This window comes from Anopheles ziemanni, chromosome 3 (assembly GCF_943734765.1).
Source record: "Anopheles ziemanni chromosome 3, idAnoZiCoDA_A2_x.2, whole genome shotgun sequence".
Classification (NCBI taxonomy): domain Eukaryota; kingdom Metazoa; phylum Arthropoda; class Insecta; order Diptera; family Culicidae; genus Anopheles; species Anopheles ziemanni.
In genome coordinates this window covers 50,538,245-50,563,090 of record NC_080706.1, presented here as the reverse complement: position 1 = coordinate 50,563,090, position 24,846 = coordinate 50,538,245, and the positions used below count along the sequence as shown (strand labels likewise).

The 24,846-nt window shown below is 44.4% G+C and overlaps 2 protein-coding genes across 2 annotated transcripts in view; one reads left to right on the top strand and one right to left on the bottom strand.

Moving 5' to 3' along the window:
- The first annotated feature begins 1,652 nt into the window (after positions 1–1,652).
- On the top strand, positions 1,653–10,383 carry LOC131287051 (sorting nexin-13-like). Its single transcript, XM_058316067.1, has 10 exons — positions 1,653–1,788; positions 1,881–1,987; positions 2,537–3,061; positions 3,524–3,965; positions 4,038–4,693; positions 4,790–4,945; positions 5,032–5,147; positions 5,741–6,895; positions 6,979–7,334; positions 9,801–10,383. Exons 1-10 carry the CDS (start codon positions 1,676–1,678, stop codon positions 10,219–10,221), a joined length of 4,047 nt encoding a protein of 1,348 aa, XP_058172050.1. The 5' UTR covers positions 1,653–1,675; the 3' UTR covers positions 10,222–10,383.
- A 3,606-nt stretch (positions 10,384–13,989) lies between these two features.
- The window catches only part of LOC131289994 (zinc finger protein squeeze-like), a 34,221-nt gene continuing 23,364 nt past the window's right edge, over positions 13,990–24,846 (bottom strand). The window contains exons 3-4 of the mRNA XM_058319370.1: positions 15,099–16,086; positions 13,990–14,988 (exon numbers count right to left, since the gene is read on the bottom strand). Coding sequence (XP_058175353.1) covers positions 14,453–14,988; positions 15,099–16,086 — 1,524 coding nt within the window. The 3' untranslated portion in view covers positions 13,990–14,452. The remainder of the gene's footprint in view (positions 14,989–15,098; positions 16,087–24,846) is intronic.

The window sequence follows — 24,846 nt, the reverse complement described above, 5'->3', positions numbered from 1 at the left end:
CGATATAACGATGGTAGTTAACACTAGACCGTGCTGTTACACTGTTTAAAAATGGCTCGGAGATGGTATCAAAAAATTGACCAATTTCTGCAAACGACCCGGTTCGACTGAGGGCACGTCTATGGCGATTGATGAAAGCTTTCTCGTCGATAAACCGAGCGCCGAATGGCAGACCCGATTATTGGCTATTGGGCTGTGCACGGTTGTACGGCACAACGAACCGCGAAAGGAAACATGACCAATCAAATCCAATAGTTACAGCCATTCGGAATTGTAATCGACACCACAATGATGCGTGGATATCGTGGCAATGAGTTGCAATTTGTCCTAGCTTGGCTATACACCAACAGCCTATACAATGTTGTCAAATTCTGTAAATTTGAAGGGGTTTTTTAAAGTTTACTCTTCACATCTGTCCAGGTTCATTGTCAATAGGGATTTTGATGCAATATAAAGTTATTATTATTTATTTTTCAGAAGGAACGGCCTGGCCGTATTGCTTCAATGCAATATAAAGTTAATGCTACGTAGTTTTATCGTCTTTAAGATAGCGTAGAGTATCTATGCTCTTTCAAATTGTTACTTTCTGCATCAAATCTCATTCACAGATTTACAATATCTTCGATAGCGGTCGGTTGTCTGGTTCGCATAGGGAAAGCCTGCATGTGCATAACATCGCATATATGAAAATGTCTGAACATGTTCCTTCTAAATTGAGCTCTAACTTTTGAGGTCTGCATCCATCCTGAAACATGGTTTCTAGTTCCAAGGAAGACAATCTACATTATTTCGTTTCCTCACTTGGTACAATTTCAAATTTGATGACGGAATAGCATACATTTCATTCTTAATTCGGCCTATCTCGGTTTTCTCTGCAAAATCTGCCAACCTAAAAGCGTAAAATTCATACAGGATCCAGAATCAACGCTAAAGAGCTTCATATTAAGATTGCATAATTCAATCAAAAATGTTCCCCAACTTTAAATTTAGCCCCACTTTCTCATACCAGTTTAACATTCATCTCTGAACCATGTCGATTTGGCAGGAACGATGAATTGCCCGTTTTCGGAAAATAGGTTTGTTGTGTACTTCTGTGCGATGTAAAGTGTTTCCCGCGTTCAGTAATCTTGCTGTTTGAGTAATTTACCGAAAGTTTGAGGGCTTTCCGATGTTCTGTTTTCTCGAAACAACTATGCTGATTGCCTTAACGCGAATAAAGATCATAATCTTATCAAATATCAAACTGACTATCTGATTAATCTTATCAAATATCAAACTGACTGCAAAAATTTTACTATATAATGTTTCTATATAAATATGTTACTTTATAATGTCAACGGTGGTTTTACCTCAATTGAAATTTAAATTTATAAAATGTCGACATTTTTAAACTCGACTTATGTCGACTGTCACTGCACAATCCCAGTTGACAGTACGATCAACTGGCGTAGCATTTTCACCGGGGTAGTAAGACACGAAAACAAAAACATCACAGAAACAAAACAATCACCGTGTCGTTCGCTCGTTCGATTCTGCCTGCGGGAGATTATTTTTCGTTTAGCTTCGCCAGCACGCGATGCTGCTGTTCCAACATTACCGAAGGCGGTGGTCGTGAATCGTGTTACCAAGCGCCAACGTGCGATGTGTGTCAATCTTTACTAATTTCCCGTCCACGATGGAGTTCAAATACGCCAGCTGGATCGCACTCAGCGTCGCTGTGTCGGTCAATCTGTTCGGAGTGTTCTGGGTCACGACGATGTTTATCGGTTTGGTGACGTTCTTGCTCGGGTACGGACACGCCGTGCACGCCGTTATCAGCAGCGCAGTCTACGCATCCCGCTAATCGCGAATTGTGCTGTCTTGTTGTTTCCTCGTTCTAGATTTCTCACCATTCTGTACCTTCAGCATAGTGATCTGGACAAGTTTCTTGATAGTGGGCTACTTGAGAACCCTCTGGACGAACCAAAGACGCTTGGACTTAGCATTGGTATGTAATGGGCTACGAAGGAATGTTTATGTACACTAGTGTAGAACTCCCAGTTGGGGTTTACTTTTCTGTTTGATTGCAAATTGGCTGTTTTTGTTCGTTCTTTGTTTGTTCCGTTGTTTGTGTTTTCTTTTTCATGCTTAAGTTCTTTCTTTGTGAATATGTATTCCAAATGCCCATTCTCGTTTGTTTCACATTTGTATTCACACAGTTCATTTCCTATTTTTTGTTTTTTGTTTCATTCGGGTCCATACTTTACTGCTTGGATGTTTGCTGTTTTGCTAGCAACACTTTCGCCTCATCCAGAAACCCCCATTTTCTTCTCTTTCTCTATTTCCTACACACATTCTTCCTCACGCATTTGCGAACCGCCCGTGAAACCAAAATCAATTTACTGCACCCGTACGCACACACCCGTTTTAATGGGAAATAATTGCATCATCAATCCTACTATCGCTCGATGCGGGCTTGAAACTTAACAAATCTGTTCCCACCATCCTGCCGATTGTGACCGGTGGGCGCTAAAAACTGCGTACACATGTAAACTAGTTTGTGACCCTAAGCCCGGTAATTTGCTGCTCATTTCGCCCAACATCAAAGTTCAAACCGAATCGAGTCGAAACCGGAAAGCGCACACCCACTCGGGCGGCACCGGTGGTGAGGGACCGGGGGGTGCAGGGAACGGTGGGGGTCGCAGGCGCAACTTTCTCGACGCTGGCATTGAGCTACTGTTTAAGAAGCGCGAACCACGGAACACCGGTGGCGGCGAGGCTCCGCCGGCAACGAAGCCAACCAATGCAATCACGGACCACCTAATGCACCGGGGTCATTTGCACTTCCACCAACGGGACCATACCATTCTAGATAACAGTCCAGAGCAGCACGAGGACCACCGTTCGCACCGGCATCATCTCCATCAACACCACCACCAGCAGCAGCAACAGCAGCATCGTCAACCATCGCCCGGCGAAGAGAGAAGCCGTTGGAACCCGTTCGAGAGCATTAAGATACACACGGACAAGCGGTCGGCTGGTGGTACGAACCACGACGTGGATCGGCAACGGAAGAAAGATGGTAAAAATATACACAACACAACAATTCATTGGTATCGCTATCAAACTTGTACTCATATGTTCCATTTCCCCGTTTGAACGCTTGGACCGAGGATATGCTTTGCTTTTGTTCGTTCGCTTAAGGAGGTGTAGGGTTTTAGTTGATTTTGTTCGATTTTAAAAGCTAGACTAAATAGAGACTTAGGTTGGCTATGGGATGTCTCACGAATTGTTTAAATGTAACTTTTTTAAAGAAATCAATTGCTTTAAACATTTGTGTTATTTAGTTCAACTGTCATTCGATTCGTATGAAGGAATAATACAATTTTTATACACATTCACAAAATGGACAATGTATGGTTAGTTAATTCGAACATCCCTGAACTTCGATTTTTGGACGGTAGATTAAAAAGAGACAATTATTTCTAATTTCATTCCTCGTACGCCTTATAAATCATATTTCGTTTACTTACGTTTCCCTCAGTCGGTAATGTTTCGATCGGCGAGGAAGTATCCGTCGCCTCAACGCCACTGTCCTCCTTCAAATCCTATCTTCCCCATCCGGATGTCCTGCTGCACCAGCACACGGAAACGCCTCCCGGTTCGCCGAGGAAAAGGAAAATACTCAGCGGCAACAAACCGGTCGACAAGCTTATCCACACAATCTTCGACTACGTGGTGCGTGACTTCATCGACTCCTGGTACACGGTCGTTTCGGACAATCGAGAGTTCTCGGAGTGCAACATCCGCACCAGCATCGAAACGCTCGTGCTGAACTTGTGCCAACGCATGCGTTCGGCCGACCTACTGCCGCTCATGACGACCCGCCTGATCGACGATCTGGCCAAGCACACGCGCTTCTATCGGCTCGCTTCGCAGGAGGTTGCGAACACTACGGCAGCCGTTGGCAAAAACAAATCGACTGGATCAGCTTCGTCGTCTTCGTCGTCGGCAGGGGCGGCGGCTTCAGGGTCCGGATCAGGCTGTTCATCATCCACGTCGGAGCAGAAACGGCTTAAAATTCACGAGAAGCTATCACCTCAACGACGCAACCTGAAGGTGGAAGGCCACCGGCGGAACAAGAGCGAAACCGATCTCACCTGGCAGCTGGGCAATGCGGCCGTACAGAAAAATGTGGCCAACTCGCGCTTCTACAACGTCTCGGTGGACGAGCAGTCGCTCGTTGACCCGGAGGTGGCACTACTGAACGCGTTCTTTGGCTTCTGCGAGGACTATCGGCGCGAGTGCACCGACGAGGAAGCCCTCAACGAGTACTTTAAGCGCGTCTCCGAGACGGTGCTGTACTTTGTGCTGCCCGAGGAAGACTTCAACTGTCTTACGCTGCGTACGCTGCTGTGTAACCTGCTCGCGAACAGTCTGCTGCGGCCACTGTTCAACACCCTCACCGATCCGGATTTTATCAACCTACAGATCGCCAAACAGTTCACGAAGGATCCACCGGCGGGCGAGTTTCTGCTGAAGATGATCCGTCAGTCGAGCGATCTGTCCGAGCTACGGGCCTGCCGGCAACTAATCACCAAAGAGATGGACGCCAAGTACAAGGACAGCAGCTGCAGTGCCGAACTGGCCAGCTTGAAGTATACGCAAAAGCTGATCGATTTGAGGATAAGCCATTTGCAGAATAACAAAAATGGTATTTTTTTCTTTCCAAAACGCATTCCTCTGATGAAATTTAATTGTTGTCGAAATATCATTCAAATAAAATAAAATTCTCTCCACCATCACTAAGATTTTGGCAAAACGGAGCGTGATAAAGCATCGTCCAACCTGCCGCAGCTGAGCCTCGACGACATCTTGCGCAAGGAGCTGGCCGTGTCCTACTATTTGGACTACCTTAGTGTGCTAAACCTACAAAAGTATGTGATATTTTATCTCACCGCTCAGGGTAAGTATTTTCTATCGGACATTCCGGATAGTACATTCCGGTTAGCTTAATGACTCATTTTTTTTTCATTGCACGTCCCTTGATAGAATGGAAAATTACCACCAGCCAAAGCTTCTCAGAGATTCAGGTAAACAAATCGAAGTTGAGCCGCGAGGAGGTGCTGCGGAGCATTCGGGATAAGGCTACAAATCTTTACCAGGAGGTAAGGCAGCTATTTTTATGTAGCTCACACAGCTTGAGTGGTTTTTAAGGGGTCGTTACTTTACGTGACCGTAAACATTTTGTAGTTGTAGAAATTTATTATAAGTAGTTATAACAGGCATTTTGGTATTAAATTATTTGTATTTGGTTTCTTAGCACAAACCAAATAATTTTATTTAATTTAATAATTTTTATTGCAGTTTTTCATATTACAAAGCACTAAAATCATCTGTTTTTTAAATTTATTGACACTAAATTTGGGTTTACGAATTCTCGCAAACATCAAATTCAGTTAACACTAGAAGCCAAATGGCGGTCGTTTTGACCGAATTAAAATTAATTAAAAATTGAATTAAATAATTAATTAATTATATAATAATAATGAAATCAATCTAAATTAATTGCACATTGTACATTTGGAAATGTAAATTTCAATATTTATTTTCAAACTTTACCAAAACAAGCATGAAAACTATAATGAAAGTTAGTAAACGAGATCGTATAAAACCTTATATACCTCAAAATTTTATAAAAGAAGCGTTCAGTTATATGTTTCATTGTCTTATCATGTTTTTTTCTTTTTTCCTCGCTCAGTATTTGCAACCCAAGTCCGCCAACTATTTGAACATCGATCCGGGGTTGATCGAGGCACTGAACTTCCGGTTGAACGATCCGTCCATTCAGCCGGAGAACACGTGGTTCGATTCCATCTGCAAGTACATCTACGAGAAGCAGAAGAACGAGGAAGTGTTTCTGAACAACTTCTACCAGAGCGTGGCCTACAAGCAGCTGCTCCGCGAGCTGGATTTTCACAACGCGCACGATCAAGATATGCCGTCGCTGGACCATCTAACCGTGCACGGCGGTCCACTGTCGGCGATGGGCGATAGTGCGAGTGACTCGAACAGTGGGGACATTCTGTTCAACGAAACGGACGACGACGATGACCACCAGCAGCCGGGCGGGCCAACGGGTGGTCCGCCGGCACCCATCGAGAACGACGTTAAGGAAGAGCATGACATTAGAGCGGTCGGAAGCGTGAAAAAACCGTCACCCTCGAGTCTGTTCCCGACGACTGTGAGCAATCTGAAGCACGCTCGTTCGCATAGCGATTGTACCGGCATGTTTGCGGCCATTAACGATCTCAACATCGAGCAGCTGCGCCAAGCGTCCGACTGCTCGAGCAATGATTCGGGCAGTGAAGCTCCGATGGTGCCGAACCGTCGCAATGTTCTTCCCTTCATCGTACCACCCGTGCCAGATGTGGTCGATCTCGACTTGGAGGATGGTAGTACGCAGCATCAGCAACACCATCACCATCACCACCATCACCACCATCACCATCATCAGCATCATGCCCAGTATCGGCATAAACTGTCCGCCCGGATCATCAATACGGCGATCCACTGCGAGGGTCACTACGCCGTGTACGCCATACAGGTGCACGTGATCGAGGATAACCACCACAAGAGCTGGCACATCTACCGGCGCTACTCGAAGTTTCTGGAGCTAAAGAAGCTGCTAGTGAAACGATTTAAGCCCCTCGAGGGGGTGCCGTTTCCGGCGAAGAAAGCCTTCCAGAACACGCAGCGTGCGGTGCTCGAACATCGGATGGAGATTTTAAACCACTTCCTGGCGCAAATTTGTACCCGGGCGGAGCAGTCCGAGGAGATGATGGCGATCATACGGAACTTCCTCGAGCCGGACACTGACGATCGGAAGATGCACGGTGGACCGGTGGTCAAGACGGTACATCATAAGATTTTCGAATTTTAGATTGAAGTTCCATCTTACGATTTCGACAACATTGAACCCGGTTTTTTCTTTTGTAGATCGAAAGTCTTAAATCGGGCATGAGCAAAATACGGAACATGCCCGACACGCTCGTCGGTGGCATCTCGAGAATGTTCCTCAGCAAGGGTGCCCTCAAGGAGCGCACGTTCTACGACATCCAGGACATTCCGACGCTCGAGCTGAAGCAATCGGAGTATCCGGCGCTCGCATCCGCGCTCCATCTGCTCGACGAGGTGTTCGATTTGCAGAACAAATCGCAATGGTTGCGCCGGGGTCTCATCAACCGGTTGCTCGGAGCGCCCTGGGTGAGCCACGCGACGAACAAGCGCATCGTACAGACCGCCGGCAGCCTGTTGATGATGGACAAGCTCGAAGCGGTGCTGTCAGCTATACTGTAAGTAATTTGGAGGGATAACGCGTAAAGCAAAATGTCATGTAATGGTGCACAAATGAATAATATCGTTTTGGTTCATCCAAATTGAATTGAATTGAACCCCGTGAAGTTGCCATAATATTCTTATTTTTCTAACGGTTTTACTCAACTAAATTTGACTGATGATTGGAGATCATCGAAGCGTCTGGAAAAACATGGCGCACGATGATGAGCTAACTGTAAACTGACCTCTTTATTTCATCTATGGTAACTAAATTTTGGTTACTTCATCTATGACCACAAACTGTTTACTTTATTTTAAAGTTTCGTTCTGTATATGATAAAATACACAGACGAATGCCCGTAACATGCAAACTAAGCGACCATGTGGAACCGTGAATCGTCAATTGCGATTGAGTCATGCGGAAAATCAAGACTAACCCAAACATCTCGTACTATGGTTTGAAATCTCCAAAACTCTTAGCGCCGACCGCTCTACTGTACGGTAAATCCGACTTCGAGAAGAGTTTAAGTGTGTTCGAGCCAGTAAACAACGAAATCGAAACATTGCCAGGCAACAAACAATGGCCAGAAACCGGGCTCGGAAGCTGTACGATCTGGTGCTGACCAAACCGCATGGTTGCATTTTGATGGATGATAAAACCTACGTGAAAGTCGATTTCAAACAAATCCTGGGCGTTTATTTTTATAAGGCTTATGCACGTGGCAACGTCCCAAAGGGGTTCAAATTTGCTTTCGCTGATAAATTCGCTAAAAAAATTATGATTTCGCAAGGAATTCGCTCATGTGGCGAAAAGACCACCGTGTTTGTGACGAACAAGAACATGTATTCGGACTTTATAAGAAGGAGTGCCTTAGGAAAATTTGTTTTGCATTTGTTAGGTCTCATGATGGTCCAGTCTGGTTTTGACCCTATCTAGCATGCTGCCATCATAGCAAGGACGTGCTACAAATGGTACAACGATGACGTGCAATTCATATAAAAAAAACGCTGAATCCACCAAACTGCACCCATTTCCGCCCAATAGAGCGATATTGGGCAATAATGAAAAAAAAAATTAAAGAAAAAGCAAGCAGTAGCTAATGACACAATACAAATGAAGAATTGGAGGAATTGGATGGACGGTATCAACAGAAAAGTTCGAGAATTTCTTCGTAAAATCGAAGAGTAATTTTTTCATATTTAAAAAAATGTATTAAAGGGTGTCCCAGAAAGTATAAGCACGATTTCTAAATTAAGTTTCTGGAAAACGGATGACGCCAAACAGTTGATTCTTCGGGTGTTTGATTGTTTACATTCAAACCTACTAGATAGTGCATCGAAACTATTTTTTCAACCGTTTCTGTTAAAATGCGAGGCATTTCCGTCAAAAAGCGCAAAAGCGTTCTGCACAAATGGTGTTCGACTCCTTACATTTCGCTAAGGAAATTGGCGAAATCGGTAGGTGTGAGTATCGGAGCCGTACGAACCGCCATCCAAAAGTTTCGGGAGGAGTCCAGCTTCGAGGATACGCCGAAAAGTGGTCAAAAACCTGGTCCTATCGACCAACAGTTGAACCGGGAAAGAGCAAAAGCATTCAAGCAAAAATAGGAAAGTTCCATTCGCGATGTGGCTCAACAAATGGGTACGTTAAAAAGTAACGTCCAATGAGACAAGGCAAGATTGAATTTAAAATCGTACAAAATCCAAAAGAAATCGAAACGGAGTGCAAATTAGGCTGCATGCATTAAACATCGGGCCCGGAAGCTGTACGACAAGCTGCTGTGTGGACGAAGAGTCGACCAAGACCAGACCAATTGAGATATTTTGGGCGCTAACGAAGGCACACTTGAGACAACATTTTAAAGCTTCGAAAAACATCGACAGTTTTCAAAAAAACTGTAAAACCGTTCAAAAGTGTCGAAAACCGTTCATGACAAGTCTGTGCTGAGCCATATCGGAAGCGACAGATCAAAAGTGCGGTCATTAGCATACGATTAAATTTTTAAAATTTTTGTTTTTCCCAAATAGTCCAGAACAGAACCCAAACACAATTTATGAAACAAAAATTCTGTTTCTGGAACAGGTTTTATTTTTTACCTAATTTTGAAATCGTGCTTATACTTTCTGGGACACCCTTTATATCAAAACCTATGATTCATTCAAACAAAGTTTTTCAATTGGAGTAATGGTATAAAAGATACACGCAATGCAAAGGTCCCCATCGCTATATGAACTAAGCCTTAATAGTAAATTACATCGGTTAAACAGAAACTCCCATTTAATGTCCAACTAGCTCTCGCATTTGTCATTTATAAGATCTCTATTTTTTACCGTTAATTGACTGCCACGAAACAGAGAAGAAATTTTAGTTTTGATTTCATCCTAACCATCATTGGATCATTGCATTATTTATGATTAGCGTGTTAAAAAATGTGTTTCGTTAAATTTTCCCGTCTATTTGATTCCCGTTTTCCCCCGCCCAGCAACAACGTGTGGCCCGAGGGGGATCGGTTTAACCCGAGCACTCCGCTGCGCGAGGACAGCACCCGGCTGCGCACGAAGCTGGCGGCCAAGATTTCCCTGTTTGCGCTGCTCTCCGATGACCTGAAGCACGTGGTCGGTTCGGTGACGTGCAACAGTGGGCTGCTGAACTTCTTCCAAATGCTCCAGAACAAGAAGCTCAACACCCGGTTGCTGCTGATCCTGTTCGATCGGCTGCTGGTGATGATACTGCAGACGGACAACATCACCAAACATGCGCTCTCTGGACGATCCGCGGCGACCGGTCACGGCGCAGACGATGGGACACCGGCGGCCACCATACGCATCGGTATTGGGCCCGGTACGGTCGGCACCGGTGGCAATGGTGGTGGAGTTGGGTCAAGAAAAACTCTTCCCAGATAGATAGGGCTCGAAGAATCCTTATTGGAGGCTAGTGCTGCCGAGAGAGGTTTAGTAGATAAATCTAAATAACCATTCCACAGTACAGTATAAGCAGCGTGTGAGAGGCGAAAATTGTCCAACGTAAATGTATTAAAAGATGCCTTGTTTTTTTATTTTATTTTAATCACGCCATTCCAAGATTAATAGGCTTGTTTTTGTTAGATACAAATTATTAAACAATATTTTACACAGCTGCTCTATTACGCTTAGTGTAGGTGAATGCAGTGCAAACAAAAAGTGTCCCTGTTTGGCTATGGGTGTACAAGATCCTTAACGCTTAACGTTTAGTGTGCCGTATCGTGTTACTCTGTATTTCTTGTTTTATTGTTCATATATACGTAAACTGGGCAGTTCTTTTTTTTAAATGATTATTTTAGCTTGTTTTTTTTAGTTTAGTTGTAGCGTTTTACCCTTTATATCCCTGTTTTTTTTTTAATGCAACAATTATGCATTACATATCAGGTGCGTAAGTACGGTACATTTTGTTGCAAGTAATGTTGGCCATTTGTACGCAACGTTGGTTCGGGCTGGGTTTTATGCGCATCGCTTACTGGCGGCCGAGGATACGGATGAAGGAGATTTTAGCGGTCACGTCTCGTCATCGTCATCGTGATAAGTTAACAATGTACTGTACGTGTGTGAGGCTGTAAAAGCATCTTCGCATGAAGATGTGTACTTTTGTGTGTAGAACAAACAATAAAGAAAATAGGCTAACAAAACCATAATTCGATTGTATGTGATTTATAAGGAAATTTAATACCGTCGCTTGAATAGCAGTTTTTGCGGTAGTTGATTGGTTAATTTACACTATTCATGTAACCGAAAAAGTGGGCTGTTCTGTTCAGTTACTTTTAATATTAATTTTTTTTCAGTTCTAACTGGTTTTAGCAGTTTGCATCCATTTTGTGCTTCATTTGTGGTAACCAAAGTTTAACCTCAAATATGCTATTAGATAGTTCAAAAGCAACCTCTCGTACAAAATGAAAAGCGTTAAATTATTGGTAACCAGAAAGTGGCACAAAAAATTATAATTTTCTTTAATTTTCCCACGCGCTTTGTAATTGAACTTCTTGAAGTCCAAATATTCGTCGTTACTCACTTGTAAAACCAAAGTGAACAAACGATTCCATTTTTCTTTCAATTTGCATCCACAAAAGAATGAAGCAACTCAGTTGGTTTGGTTTTATTTTAAATTATCATTGTTTTACTCTGTTTTTATTTAATCATAAAAGTTTTGTTTTACATTAACCAGCTACGGTATCGCCTCGCGTTTTTATTATACATCCTTTTCCTTTACCCTTGTTTTTCGGTGATCTCCAGCTTTGTTTTGTATTTTCCTTCCTATTTTCTGTTTTTCTTTCACATTCCCCCTCCCGCACATTGCAGCCAGGGGGATGGTGAGTTAGGTTTGCCATTCCATTTGTTAGCTTCCCAACAAGCTAACCTTTACACTTACGTGTAAGAGCTCTATACCGCTAAACCTACCCTACATATGATCGCATTCATTGTGTGTGGTTGATTTTGTATCGATTTTTCTTCGTTTTTTACTTTTGTTCTGTTTAATTAATAATATAATAATGTTCTCTTCTCCATTTTACCCATCCCGAACCGCATCTCGCGAATCCCTCCTACCGGTTACGATTCGGATGTGTTGTTTAAGCTTAGTTTGTGTGGTTTTCTAGTTTCGTTTCGTGTACGTGTTTAAGTATAGTTTCCCTTTCGTTATCCCTCTTTTCTACACCATTCTACACTCCCGTCGCGCGGTTCCTTAAGAAACTAGAAATTCTTAGAGCAAATTTGTCATTTAAGCATTTTGAGGTGATCGTAGCATCGCGTATGTGTGTGTATGTGTGTGTGCTTTTCCGAGGTTTGTGGTCTGTCGCTGCTCGTTTCGGATTTCTCTTTCTTCTAGAAAGTTAAACAACTGATGGCATATGGTGAAATGGGGTAGATCCGGGTTCTCCTTATTGTAGCCTTGAGCACTGCACCTTCCTTAGAAAAACCACACACAAACAGACATACACATACATACATAGATACTCTCACCTAACGATCAAGAGATGGTGCAGTGGGTAGGTTACGGCTCGAAAGGGTACTTCCACTCCACATGGCCAACGAAACGAGCAACATGTTAACAAACCAACAAACCGAACTCCATCAACGAACAAAGAGATGCATCCAGAGGAGGGAAGGATTCGGAAGGAGTAGGTACATCGAGAGGCGTGTGTCCTAGCGAGGATCAATTCCGGGTTCGGTGATCCTTATGCCACAAAAAAACCCCCAGAAGACCGACTCCTTTCCAACCCTTCCTTCCCTTGCTGAAGGGATTGAGGGAGGGCTTCCCACCCAAAAAAGGGCAGGAATTTAAATGCATTTGAACGTCAACGAAATATCCACATCCTCCTTCAATCGAGGCGAGCGGGTGGTACTACAATGGACAATCAAAACGGAACCGACGCCGGGTTTCACTTAACTCTAAGTTTTGTTTTTTTTTTTTGTACAATTACGTAACAGAATATACGCACGCACACACACACACACACACGCACATACACATATGTCTCCGACGTACTATTAATATGTATAGCTACTTTCTCCTTCTATTTACAATTGCAATCCTCCAGCGGCACCGTGCACTTCTTCCCCCCCCTCATCATCATCCATACAGAGAGAGTTCTCCGGGAGTTGACAAAGAAAAAAAACGGCAAACATAAAACACCGGAACATGGAAAGAAAAAATAACGCATAACTCATCGTATGTGGGTTGGATATTAAAAGGACGTGTATTCTACTACCTTCCTCTAACCGTTCTCCATATTTGATCCATTTGCGATCGTTCCCGTTTATCGCCAATCCATGGCGATATACTTAATTGCTAGGACCCTAGTTATTCCTAAGCTGCAGCATTTCTTTTGCCGAAGAAATGGGTTACATCTATTTGTTCTCTTCGCGTACCTCAGCACGACGGATGCTTTCTTAAACACACGCACGCACGCACGCACGCACGCACACAAACACACACACACACACACGCACACAAACGTACGATCGTGCGCTCATCTTAACTGACTATAATCACCGAGATCCTTCCTTTACCACTAGGTGCAAGCAATGTATACAGTTTGGGAGGATCACGTTCCAAGGTTTAAAGTAAAACATGTGCAATTTCCATGGTAAGCTTCACACAAGGGAACCTAAAACTTGTTCGCGCCACTCTACGATCTTTGTTTCGTCCTCTGGCGATTCGGAATTGTGTTTTTAAATAAATTCACCTTCGAAAGTTCATTTTTGTGTGTGTGTTGCTGCTACCCATTTGCATCGAGCGCATTTTAGCCTAAACTCATACGTGACTTATGTTAGAAAGTGCGTGCGTGCGTGCGTGCATGCATGCGTGTGTGCGTGTGTGTTTAGGATGAAAAAATAAAGTTTTGAACCAAACAATAAAAAATAAAAACGAAATCCAATAGAAAAAAAAGGACACTATGACCAATGGTAAGGCAAAAGTATTGAAATGGGTAATTTTTAACAATCGGAGCCAAAGAACGAAACAGGAAAGAAAGTAATTTCGTGTCTAAATTCATTCCTTTCACCCCCTTTTCCCCACCATGGGGAAGCGTTCCACTACACTGTTTCGCCCTTGGTGGTTCGCAATGATTATGTTTCAGTGTTTTGTTATCTCGTTTCACTCGCTTTCTATTCCGTCCTCCGATGGAGCGCTCATCTTTCTAATAGTAATGATAATAATAATATTAATAATAATTACACAACGACCGTGGCAGGTACAGCGAAAAGTGCGTCGTGTACCGTCGTCGTGGATGGGAACTTAAAATCGAAGGTAAGGACATCCTTTGCTTTGTAAGGAGGAGAGAGTGTGCACCTTACCCGGTGTACCTACTGCTCTACAACTACGACAACTTTACCGCTAGACACGCTATTTTTCCTACTACTTCCTACTACTACCACTCGCCTGCGTCGCCCTCGTAAACAGAGATACATAAATTTCCTCCTTTGTTTGTATGTTTGTTTGTTTTGTTTGTTTTGTTTGTTGCTTTTTACATCAACCATCCGTCCCCGATGTCGGAAAGGTGGACGAGGGACACAGGGGGTTTTAAATCCTGACCCTCCGCTTCGAACAACGACGACGACGAAGACGACGGCTGTGTCATCGTCGACGCCGACCCGCAGCATCAGACTATTTTTCCACCTTCCCGATGATACCGCCGCCTCCCATCAGCAGATGCTCGCCCGTTATCAGTCCACCGGCACCACCACCGCCGCCGCCACCACCACCACCGCCGGGCTGGTGCGCGTAATTCCGTATCTGGTGCAGCGAGATCAGCTGGTTGGGGAACCCGTTCGCTGCGGCGGCCGCCGCTACGGCCGCATTCTGATTGAGTGCGGCCGCTTTCTGCGAGTTCTGGAAGTTGATCGCGTCGTACAGGTACGAGGGCCGCTGGGCCAGCTGCTGCTGGTGGTGCTGGTGGGCCGCCGCCAGCCCGGTCAGATGCGGTGGCATCACGTTGATGGGCGTGAAGGCCGAATTCGACGCACCGCCGCCGTTCGAGTTCGAGTTCGATTGGTTACTGTTGACGTGCTGCTGTTGCTGCTGCTGCTGCTGGGAGTTATTGTGCCGGATGACCACCAGGTCCTCGCCGACGTCGTCCGCGGAGTTGCCGGAACTGCCGCCGCTGCTGCCGCCGTTCAAGTTACGATGATGATGTGGTTGATCTGGAAAGATGGAACAGATAAGCTACCATCAGGCGCATTCGCACCGCACTGTTGTTCCGTTGGCAATTGGAAAACCGGGCGCACGTCCGCATCTCACTGGGGCCACTTACCGTTGGCGTTGTTGCCGTTCGCTCCCCCGTTGCCGCCACCGCCGCCGCCTCCGTTTCCTCCGCTATTGCTGAAATCGTACTGTTGCTGCTGTTGCTGCTGCTGCTGCTGTTGTTGCTGCATCGCCTCGGCCAAGCTAGCGGCCGCCGAGTCCGGGCTCACCTTGGGCCAGTACGGATGGTCGCCACCGCCGACCAGCGCCGCGGCCGCCGCGTTGCCCACCATTCCGCCCATCCGGTTGGTGAGGCCGAGCCCCGCCAATCCCGCCAGCCCGACTGCGGCCGCATCGGCCACAGCGGCCACCGCTGCCGCCGCCGCCCCAGCACCCCCATTGTGGCCCGGGCTGCCCCCGCTACTGTTGTTCGTGTTGTTGTTCGCGTTGCTGCTGCTGTTGTTATTGTTGTTGTTGCCGGTGGCGTTGCCACTGGCGGAGGCCGCCGCGGCGGCAGCAGCGGCCGCGGCCGCCGACGCGTTCGCCCCACCGGCCGCCTTGTTGCGCCGCTTCTCCTCCTTCTCGGCGTGCTTCTGCATGTGCTTGGCCAGGTAGGTTTCCTGCGTGTACGACTTGCCGCACAGCTGGCAGATGTGCGTCTTCAGGTGCTTGGAGTCCTTGTGCTTGGGGATGTGCTCGAGCAGCGAGGCCTCGTCGGTGAAGCACTTGTAGCACGAGTTGCACTTGAACGGTTTGTCCGTCTGATGGCACCGCGAGTGGGACTGCAGGTTGGAGAGCTGCGAGAACGCCTTCGGGCAGCCGGGATGGCGGCACTTGTACGGCTTGTCGCCGGTGTGCGTCCGGATGTGCTGCTGCAGGTGCGAGAGCTGCGTGAACTTGCGCTGGCAGATCTCGCACCGGTACGGCTTGATGCCGAGATGTATCCGCGTGTGCTGCGACAGGTAGCTCGAGTTGGCGAACGCCTTCGTGCACTGGGTGCATTTGAACGGTTTGGTTTCGCGCATCGCCAGCTGCAGCTCGGCCTTCGAGCTGAACATCTGCTGAAGAGAGAGGGGGAGAGGGGAACACAATGTCGTCATTAGTATATACGATCGTGCAATTGGTGGAAGAAGTTGAAAGTAAATACGTCCAAGCAAAGTCCGGCAACACACATCCGTAAGACCCGGTGCCTTTTAAAAGCTTGTGGAGTGCACTCCAACCAGCTGAAGGAGACTAACGAGGCATCAATTAACCTTAGTAGACTTTCCTCTTTGCAATCTATAGGTAAATAACTATCCGAAGGCGGATATTCGGCTTTTTTTTTAAATGCTAGTTGACTCGGTTGAACACTTTTTGATACGACATAGAATTGTTGAAACTATTTGGTTTTTGTACTGTAAAAATTCTGTCGTATAACTTACAGCTTCGTGGGAGTTGAAAACTGCATGTTTTTGCTTCGACGTTTGCATTTACCGATATGTCATAGATACCAAAACTAAACAAAATTTGCTATCATTACCGACAAATAGCAATGATTATTTTTCTTGTTTTTGAAAAAAAAAACGATTTGTTCGAAATCAATTCACCACGCTCTCTGAAAAGGCATGCAGCTATGACCGTTTGAGACTACACTTCATATGTCATAGATGAATGTAAACAAACCAAAATATCATGATAGAAAATCGTAATTAATTAAAAAAGTATATAGTTTCCAGACGTGAGATATGGTTAAAAACCTTTTTTTACATCAAAGAACATGTGTATAAAATTTGATTAAACTTAATTCAGCTGTTTGAACACTAACACTAATGTGACACGAGAATTTTATAGATATAGATAGATTGCATCCAAAGCATCCCGACACAAATAAGTTAATTTGTTTCAAAAACTTTCTACCAGCGCGGCCTTGTACCTTCCACTATTTGTACTCTTGACTTTCGTCCCCTAAAAGCCTTAACTACGCTGAATCGTTTTGAACTTTGTATCCCTCTCTATATTCGTTCCAATAGAATATTCAAGTGAGAATGTTCAGACAAATATTGCAATGTATGGATATTTTATTCAATTTTCTTGAGCTTGTGAAGAGCGTCGGCATCGCACACCGACGAATTGAAACTCTTAGAACCATTACTAAACTTATTCTAATAGGTTTAGAACGCAGAAACGGCACGTTCTAAAGAAAACTTACTTCAAATAAAAAAAAATCTGAAAAAAATAGTAGAATATTGCAAAAACACACTTTTAGACATTTTAAATTAGTGTTGTACCTTATGAATCTTTTGGCGTGATTAATTGATATGAATCTTTCACCTTAGATTTATTCAGATGGATTCATGAATCTTTTGGGATTCGAATCGTCAAACGTTTATGAATCTTTCGAAACCTTAATGAATCTTTCATGGATTTTTCACGAATCTCCATGATTTTTCCATTGGCGAGGATGTTCATGCGAACAAAAGAAAAGAGTTCTCTCTTCCCATTTTTTGCTCATCACTTTTCATCGGTTAATGAATCTTTGGGATTCATGAATCTCTCATTAAAAGATTCATGGATCTCCATAACGTAAAGAATCATCCAGATTCATGAATCTGAATTTGAATTACACAACTTTAGTTAAAATATATGTATTCCTGGTGACTTATGTGACAAGATTGATTAATACATTGCTTATAGTCCTTGCCTTTCCATTGGTTATATCTTTACTAATCATCCAAAATGTGTCGTTTACATCTAGTGTTTCGTTGTTATACTGCCAACTTGTCGCAAATACACACCAAGAACCCTGCTAGTAGCTCCCTTCCATGGAAAAACCAGCAACCATTAGTAGTGCAACCAGCAGCAGAAGCCTTACTAATGAACTCTCCTTCCCTGCATCGGAGAGGTATATGTGATGGACCAGTTGCTGCTCGGCGCATTAATGCGCATATGAACGCGACGCCAATGAAGTTCCGTAATTATGCTTCCACGTGCTGCTGTTTCCCCTCCTCATCATCTGCCTCCCTTGTCCCTGTTGAAGACCTGTTGTTGAGAGGCGCCTTTCATTGACTCCTCCTCTCTGCGTTCGATATATGCTGGTGGAACGTGGCCATTAATCATTTTGCGCGAGTTTTATGATGATTTTATGGGCAGCAAATTAAGCGTTCTATCGACAACGTGAAGCGGGGTTTTGGAATCAAATCGTGGTTGGGTGAGATTGTTTTTATCGATTTAAAGGATAATTTGCACCATAAAGGAATATAGGATATGTGATAACCGGTCCATTTCTCGATTTAAAAATCTAAAATATAAATTTTTAATTTAACAGGGCCATGCAGAAATAAAACCGTCCTACGGGTAACAAGGGTGAAACAACATTGCCAGAAAGCATCACTGTTCGAAATTCGTAAAAAAAATAAACACTCTCCAACTTCACCAGCATCCAGCAGTTTGCCACCGAAACCTGTTCTAACCCCTTTATGGCACCTCATTGTACAGTGTTTCTACTTCGTCGCCGCAAGGAACGGAAAGCACGATCACCGTCAAGGTCGCAGAGAGGCCTAAAACAAAGTTTTATCCAATTTCAACCAACACAACACAACCGGCGCCCCCCTTCTGTCGAGGGTTTTGTTATGGAAGCGATAGAAAATTGAAAAATAAGCCTAATGAAGTGTTAGTATCTCGTATACAGGATGACTCTCGGGATACGGACAACTTCTCAAAAGAACCACTTGCGCTTTCAAAGGTAACGCACTCCAAACACGCCGCTTCTCTTCCGGCAGCCAGCGGGCTCCCCGTGTCGTGTGACCTAGACTGTAGCCAAAGTTCCGCGAGCCCAAAAGCACCTATTTGAGGCCCCCCTAATTAATCAACGCAAACCGGATCGAATGAAACTTCTAATGTTTACTACTGGGTCGCTAAACAGAAGGGAGGCGAGAAAGAGAAACGATAGTTTGACGAAAGGGTGATGAAGGCTGACAGTGAAGGAGAGCGCGATGTAGCGCCTCTGTCAAAATTACCTCGCCCTCCTCTTCCCAGTGTGGTTGTGTTGTGGCCCATGACCGTGAAATTTCGGTGGGTAAGATCCACCGTGTCCTAAAGACCGCTACATCCCGCTCCGTTTCAAGAGTTACCTCTGGTTGCCGTTCGCTCCGAAGAACAACAACGTGGAGGGTGACGGATCTAATGGAGTTGCGAGTAGCATAATATTCGATTTGCCATTCACTTCAAGGTCACGTCATTCTTTTAGAGCGTTTGTGCTGTGAGGCTGAGGATCATCGGGGGGATGGCATTGAAACAGGCTCTACTCCACCCGAAACCCCCTGCAGCGGATGAAGAATAGGATTAAGCCTTCTGGGGGAACGTCTTTAGCCATCTAAACACAGTGGGAGAGCCAGCTGAATACGAGGCTGTTAATTGCACATCAGTGATAAAACAGATTTAGGAACAATATTGCAAATAATTGGTGAGTTTATATCTTCAAGTATTGCTACGATCTTCTATGAAATTTCTAAAATTTAAGAAAAGGGAGAATTTTCTCCTACGTTTCAATGTATTCCCTAGAGCTCATATTCGAAAATTTATAAACGTCCCTCAGGTGTTCAAATTAAGGACCGCCTATACCGCTGATAAGTAAACTGTCCTCCGGAACTCCAGACAGAAAATTAGTAGTACCACTAGAGCACACTTGAAATGGTAAACGAACCCACCCGCGAAACGAGAATCCGAGGATGGAAATGACAACAACAATTATACACCTGAGCGATGCTGGCGAACCAACACACGGAGGGATTGAGGGTTGGTCAACACAGCTTGGGGGTCAACATAGACACAGCGAGGTAGGTAAAGTTTGCCAGCGAGACGACTGCTGTGCTCAAGATTTCAATTTGGCGTGAAGTGGCGAAAAATAACACACCAAACACATACACCACTCTCCCCTCCTCCCCCCACGGGCACATTTCTGCGCCCTTCGAGCAAGAACGCTTACCACCCGCTCCTACTCCGGAGGTTGGAGCCTCTTCGGTAGTTGGAAGTATGCAAATTGTGCGTCACTCAATATCCATTTAGCTCTCGAGCTCAACAAGGCTTCCCTTTCCCCGTTTCGTCGTTACCCTAACCCCTCTTCGTCAGGTTGGAAGGGGGGTTCGGAGGGGTCACAGAACTACGGCGGGAGAGGGGTTTGTTAGAGCAACAAATTTGGCGGAAAAAATGTCGAAAAGTGTCTTTCGGTTGGAAGCCGGGCAGAGTGTGCTTGTATTAACCCATCTTGAATACTACGCCAAATTATCTTTCCAATTTGTAAAATCAAACATAAACAAACCGTGGGTCGGAAAGAGAAGGAACGAAAATAAACAGCCAACCACCACCGATCGATCCGTCGTTTAACCGTTCGCTTGCTCTTTTAGGTCATCTTGAACACAGCGGAAGACAGAGAGAGGGGTCCAGGTCTTTGGTAGTTTCTTAACCCTTCGTTTGTGTTCCCTTTCCGGCCCTATGTCAACAAGAAACTTCTTTTGCAATGCGCATGGTGATAAACGCAATAAACATAAGTCAAACTCAAGGAAGCTTGAAATTAATTGAGCAAATTTTAAAAGATGGCCGTTAGGAGAAGTTAATGTTGAATGTGGTGTGGTGGTTTCTGAGCTACACAAACAGTTTTTTTGAGTGAAATTTTTTTCAAAAATTAAGAAAATTGTTTCCAACACTCGCCGATAGTGGATAAATGTGGTTTTTCATTTTCAAAGAACACTCATAAGGATAAAAAATTGACGATAGAAAATCATACAGTATCACCGCCCTAAACATATCCTGGCTAGGTTTGCAAAGGAAACGTAAAGAAAGCTCAATAGAAAAGCTACATAGCTTTATTAAGATTTGATCGTATCAGATTCCAAAGGATAATGGAGATATTTTTGTGTCATAATTGTGAGATACGATGGATCACTACAAATTTGTATGTGGCTTAGAAAAAAAAACAATAAGTTTTTAGCTTGGTTTATGGCGACGTAAAAATAGTAATGTCGTTTCATAATTTCAAGTCGTTTTCATCAAACCTTTCAAAAAAAGAAAGGTAAATAGGGAATCAAAATCCTGCCCCTACGGAAAGACTTGCTGTTTCTGGGGCTACACGAGAAAGAAAATATCGGGGATTTCCATGACTGCCTTCTAGAGCACCGGCAAAAGTCTTTTCCGACACTATTATCCCTCAGAAGTCAACTCTTCCATCCGACTTAACATCCTGCCCTTTCACTTGCCCTCTTATCCCACTTGCTTATATCGTACATAGTTGCAACGAAAAGGGATATTTATTCTTCTTCGTGCACGCACCCATTTCTAGATGCTTTACACCAGGGTTCGGCAACTACTGCTTTTGCTTAAAAGATGTTTGTATCGTAAAATCAATACCTCTCAACTAGAATTATTGAGCAATGTCATTTGATTTTTTAATCTATTATTCCATTACAAGTTATCGAGTAAAGTTAAATCTCTTTCCAAAATGAAAAAAAGAAAAAGTCAGAAAATAGTTTTAATTAAAAATGATGATTCGCAGTAGTATTTGAAATTCTGCCCTTTTCTAGCCAAAACTTGAAGTCATCGAATTTGCTTCAATCTAACCTGCATCACATCACGAGTTGCCGACCTCTGATCTACACCATGGCCCCAAAACACGTTGGCTGTCGTATTGATTGGAAATTGGAAAATATTCTATGCCCCATCGGAGACGCCAGTGCAGTGTCCTCTTGCCACCTTCCATTCCAGGGGACCGTATTCTTTTGCTCACTTCATAGTCATTCTCACTAGCCTTGCCTTGGCTTTCACGATCGAGAACGCAAGATCTATGTCTCAGGAGAGTCAGGGGCGAAGGGGCTTCGACAGGGAACGGCGTGGTAAAAATAAATAAGAAAGATGAACAGCAAAACCACCACCCCCAACATCGCAGCATCCACGGAACCACCCGTTTTCACACTCCGCATGCCGCTGCCCAAAACTTCTCGGATTTATTTTCCCGTTTTCGTTCTGGCTGCCCTCGTGCATCTCTCATGGACACAATGACAAGAGTCATTCCAGTCGCGGCGAGACGAGAACGTTTTACGTTTCGTTTATTATTTTTATTTCTTACGTTTCGGTGCTCTTGTTTTCTTTTTACACACCCACCACACCCTATCCCACCCCCGCGCCACCCCGTCGAGCAGCGTTGGGGGAGAGGACAACAATTTCGATTCCCGTTTGGAGCAGGAGTTTATCGAAACGGGAGGGAAGAAAAAAGAACGAAGAGTCATAAAAATAATAAAACGAACGCGATGCCCGGCGTTCAACACGATGCTCCAGACTCCACGGCGTGCACATCCGAAAGGGGAGGAGGACTAGGTGGACGGAACGCGATCGCAAGCATGTGTGTGCGGATGAAAGATCCGAGGCATATCGTTCCCTTACTCTGTCGCTGAAGTGTGGTGATGTTTTTGTTATTCTTTCATTTTCTCTGCCACGAGAAAAGCGCGTTTTCTCGGGTTTTATTTTATCCTCCCGTCCGCTTCTCGTTCGACGGTGCTTCTGCAAATCGTTGTTGGTGTTGTTATTTTTCGGTGGATTGTTTTGTTGTTTCTGTTGTTGGATATTTTGTTATTTTTTAATGTCTTGTTTTATTCGCTTTTCCAGCACCTTCCCTTCCCCCGGTTTCATCGCGCACTGTGTGTACCGGTTGTGTTAGTCGTTTGGTATTTACGTTCTTTTTGAGCAACGTTTCAAACAATTCTCCAACGATCAATTTGCTCCAGGACACACGTCCCAAAAGGACACGCTGTGTGAGTGGGTGTGTTGTTTTTCTGTTGGGAAACAAATTTTATACCATTCTTATTTTTTCATTCCGTGTTCCGAGAAATGGAATGCGTAAATCATGCAAGACTTGCACAGTACCCACCTGAATTGTAGCGACAGGTAAAACAACCACTACACGAGGTAACCCCGCAGTCCGTTGCAAACGCTCGGCAATGCAATAAATGCAAGCCGCTGCACTCCAGTAAATCCTTTGCTTCGTTCCCTTTTTACACGGGTGCCGGATTATCGTCATCACCGCTGTTTGTATGTGTGTGTGGGGTGGCTCGTTGCCATTGGCTTTATGTTTCCGTCCCTTTGCGAAATGTAGTTTTGAACATTCCATCCTTAGTTTTGAGGACACACTTGAACATTCTTCCGGTGACATTATGAAGAATTTATTCATATACGCTTTGGTGCGACTCATAAAACCTGCTGTTGAATTGGTGATGATATGATGCATATGATGCATCTCGACTGGTAATATTTATAGAAATTTCTTTTGAAAAACTGATGGATCATGTTCCCTAAGGTCAAGTTTCATACCACCCCAAACAACATCAAGCTCCTGAAGAAAACTCACCTTTACATCTTCGAGGTCGTCGGATTCCTCACTTTTTTCCCGCTTTACCGGGATGTCGGTCGTTTGGATTTTTCCCTCCTCCGACGCCAACAGTAGCTGCCCAAACACTGGAGCCATTTTTTGTTGCACACTCTGGACGCAAAAATCTCCACTCCCAAACTTCAGAAAGCAAACTCTTTCTGCATCCACCACTTGAGAAATGCCGGCGTTAAGAGCCGCGCTAATAGCGTATATCTTATGGAACTGCGTTTGTTATTGTTTCTCGCGAGTTGTGAAAATGAGCTGATTATACTGCTACCCACTGTTGTTTTTTTTTCTTTTGTTTGCTACCACTATTCGACTCACAACACCGCTGTCACCTAATCTAGGAAGGATTCATTTCTCGTACACTTGCCATTTTATCGAACTTGCTCCGAGTATTTACTGTGTAACAAACAATTGAAAGAAATATTACTAAAACATCCTGGACCCAACATTATACCCGGCGCAGGAAAATTGGAAAAACTGCACACCCGAACAATGCCAATCGCGAACAACTGGTTCAGGCGGGTGCCCTTTTCCGCGAAACAGATCGGCGAGATGAGCGAGTTGAGATGAGCTACCTGAGATTGCTCACGTTCGCGCGAAGGTATTTCTCACGCAAAGCATCTTCTCACATTTTCTCTTTCTGATCTAAACTCTCTCTTCGCTCCTTCTCTCTCTCGCTATCTAGCACGGACTCCGTTCGTTTTCAGCTGAGATTACGATTTTTTTGCTAGAGGTAAGTTTTTGACGCGCCGGTCCGCTTTTTTGTGCTGCCTTAGCGAGCACTTTTCAGTGAGATGAGTTGCGAGATGGACCCGTTTTTTTTAAAGATTCTCTTCGTAATTTTTACTCCCGCTGTGGAGCATCTCGCGTGCAATTGAGCGCCATGTTTCGGCCTCTCCCCCCCCCCCCCCGATTGATGACGGCTCAGCTCCACACCATCGCTCCGCGAGCTCATCGTCGTACTTGTGCGCCACCATTTTTTTCTGCTCAATCGGCGCCTTCTTCTTCTCTTGGCACTCTGGTGGCACACTGAAATTTACCTATTCAGACACAAACACATTCGCGCACGACGATTACAGCCTTTTTTTGTCTCCACTCCGCTCGAAATTGCACAAATCCTTCCAGAGCATCTGTACGAATGTATTGCCGATTCTTTCATTTAAACACTTCAAATACACTTCAACAGAAGAAAGGCCATCTTCTTGGAGCGAATTGCACAAACATAACAAGAAACAATGAATTTTCTTTTATTTTATCAACAACCAGCAAACTCTCTGGTAAACAAGTTTAATGTGTAAACTAACAAACAATTGTTCACTGTACGTAAATGAACCAATACACCGTCACACCGTTTAGGTCATCAAAAAAATAAGGTTTAAAAGAAGAAGTTAAGTAAACACCTCAACGAGCTCTTACAAAA

Excerpts from the sequence above, each read along its gene's own strand:
- LOC131287051 (XM_058316067.1), top strand. The coding sequence starts at position 1,676 with ATGGAGTTCAAATACGCCAGCTGGATCGCACTCAGCGTCGCTGTGTCG. Across the intron at positions 1,789-1,880 it reads TTGGTGACGTTCTTGCTCGG|ATTTCTCACCATTCTGTACC; the intron begins GTACGGACACGC and ends TCCTCGTTCTAG. Across the intron at positions 6,896-6,978 it reads GTGGACCGGTGGTCAAGACG|ATCGAAAGTCTTAAATCGGG; the intron begins GTACATCATAAG and ends TTTCTTTTGTAG.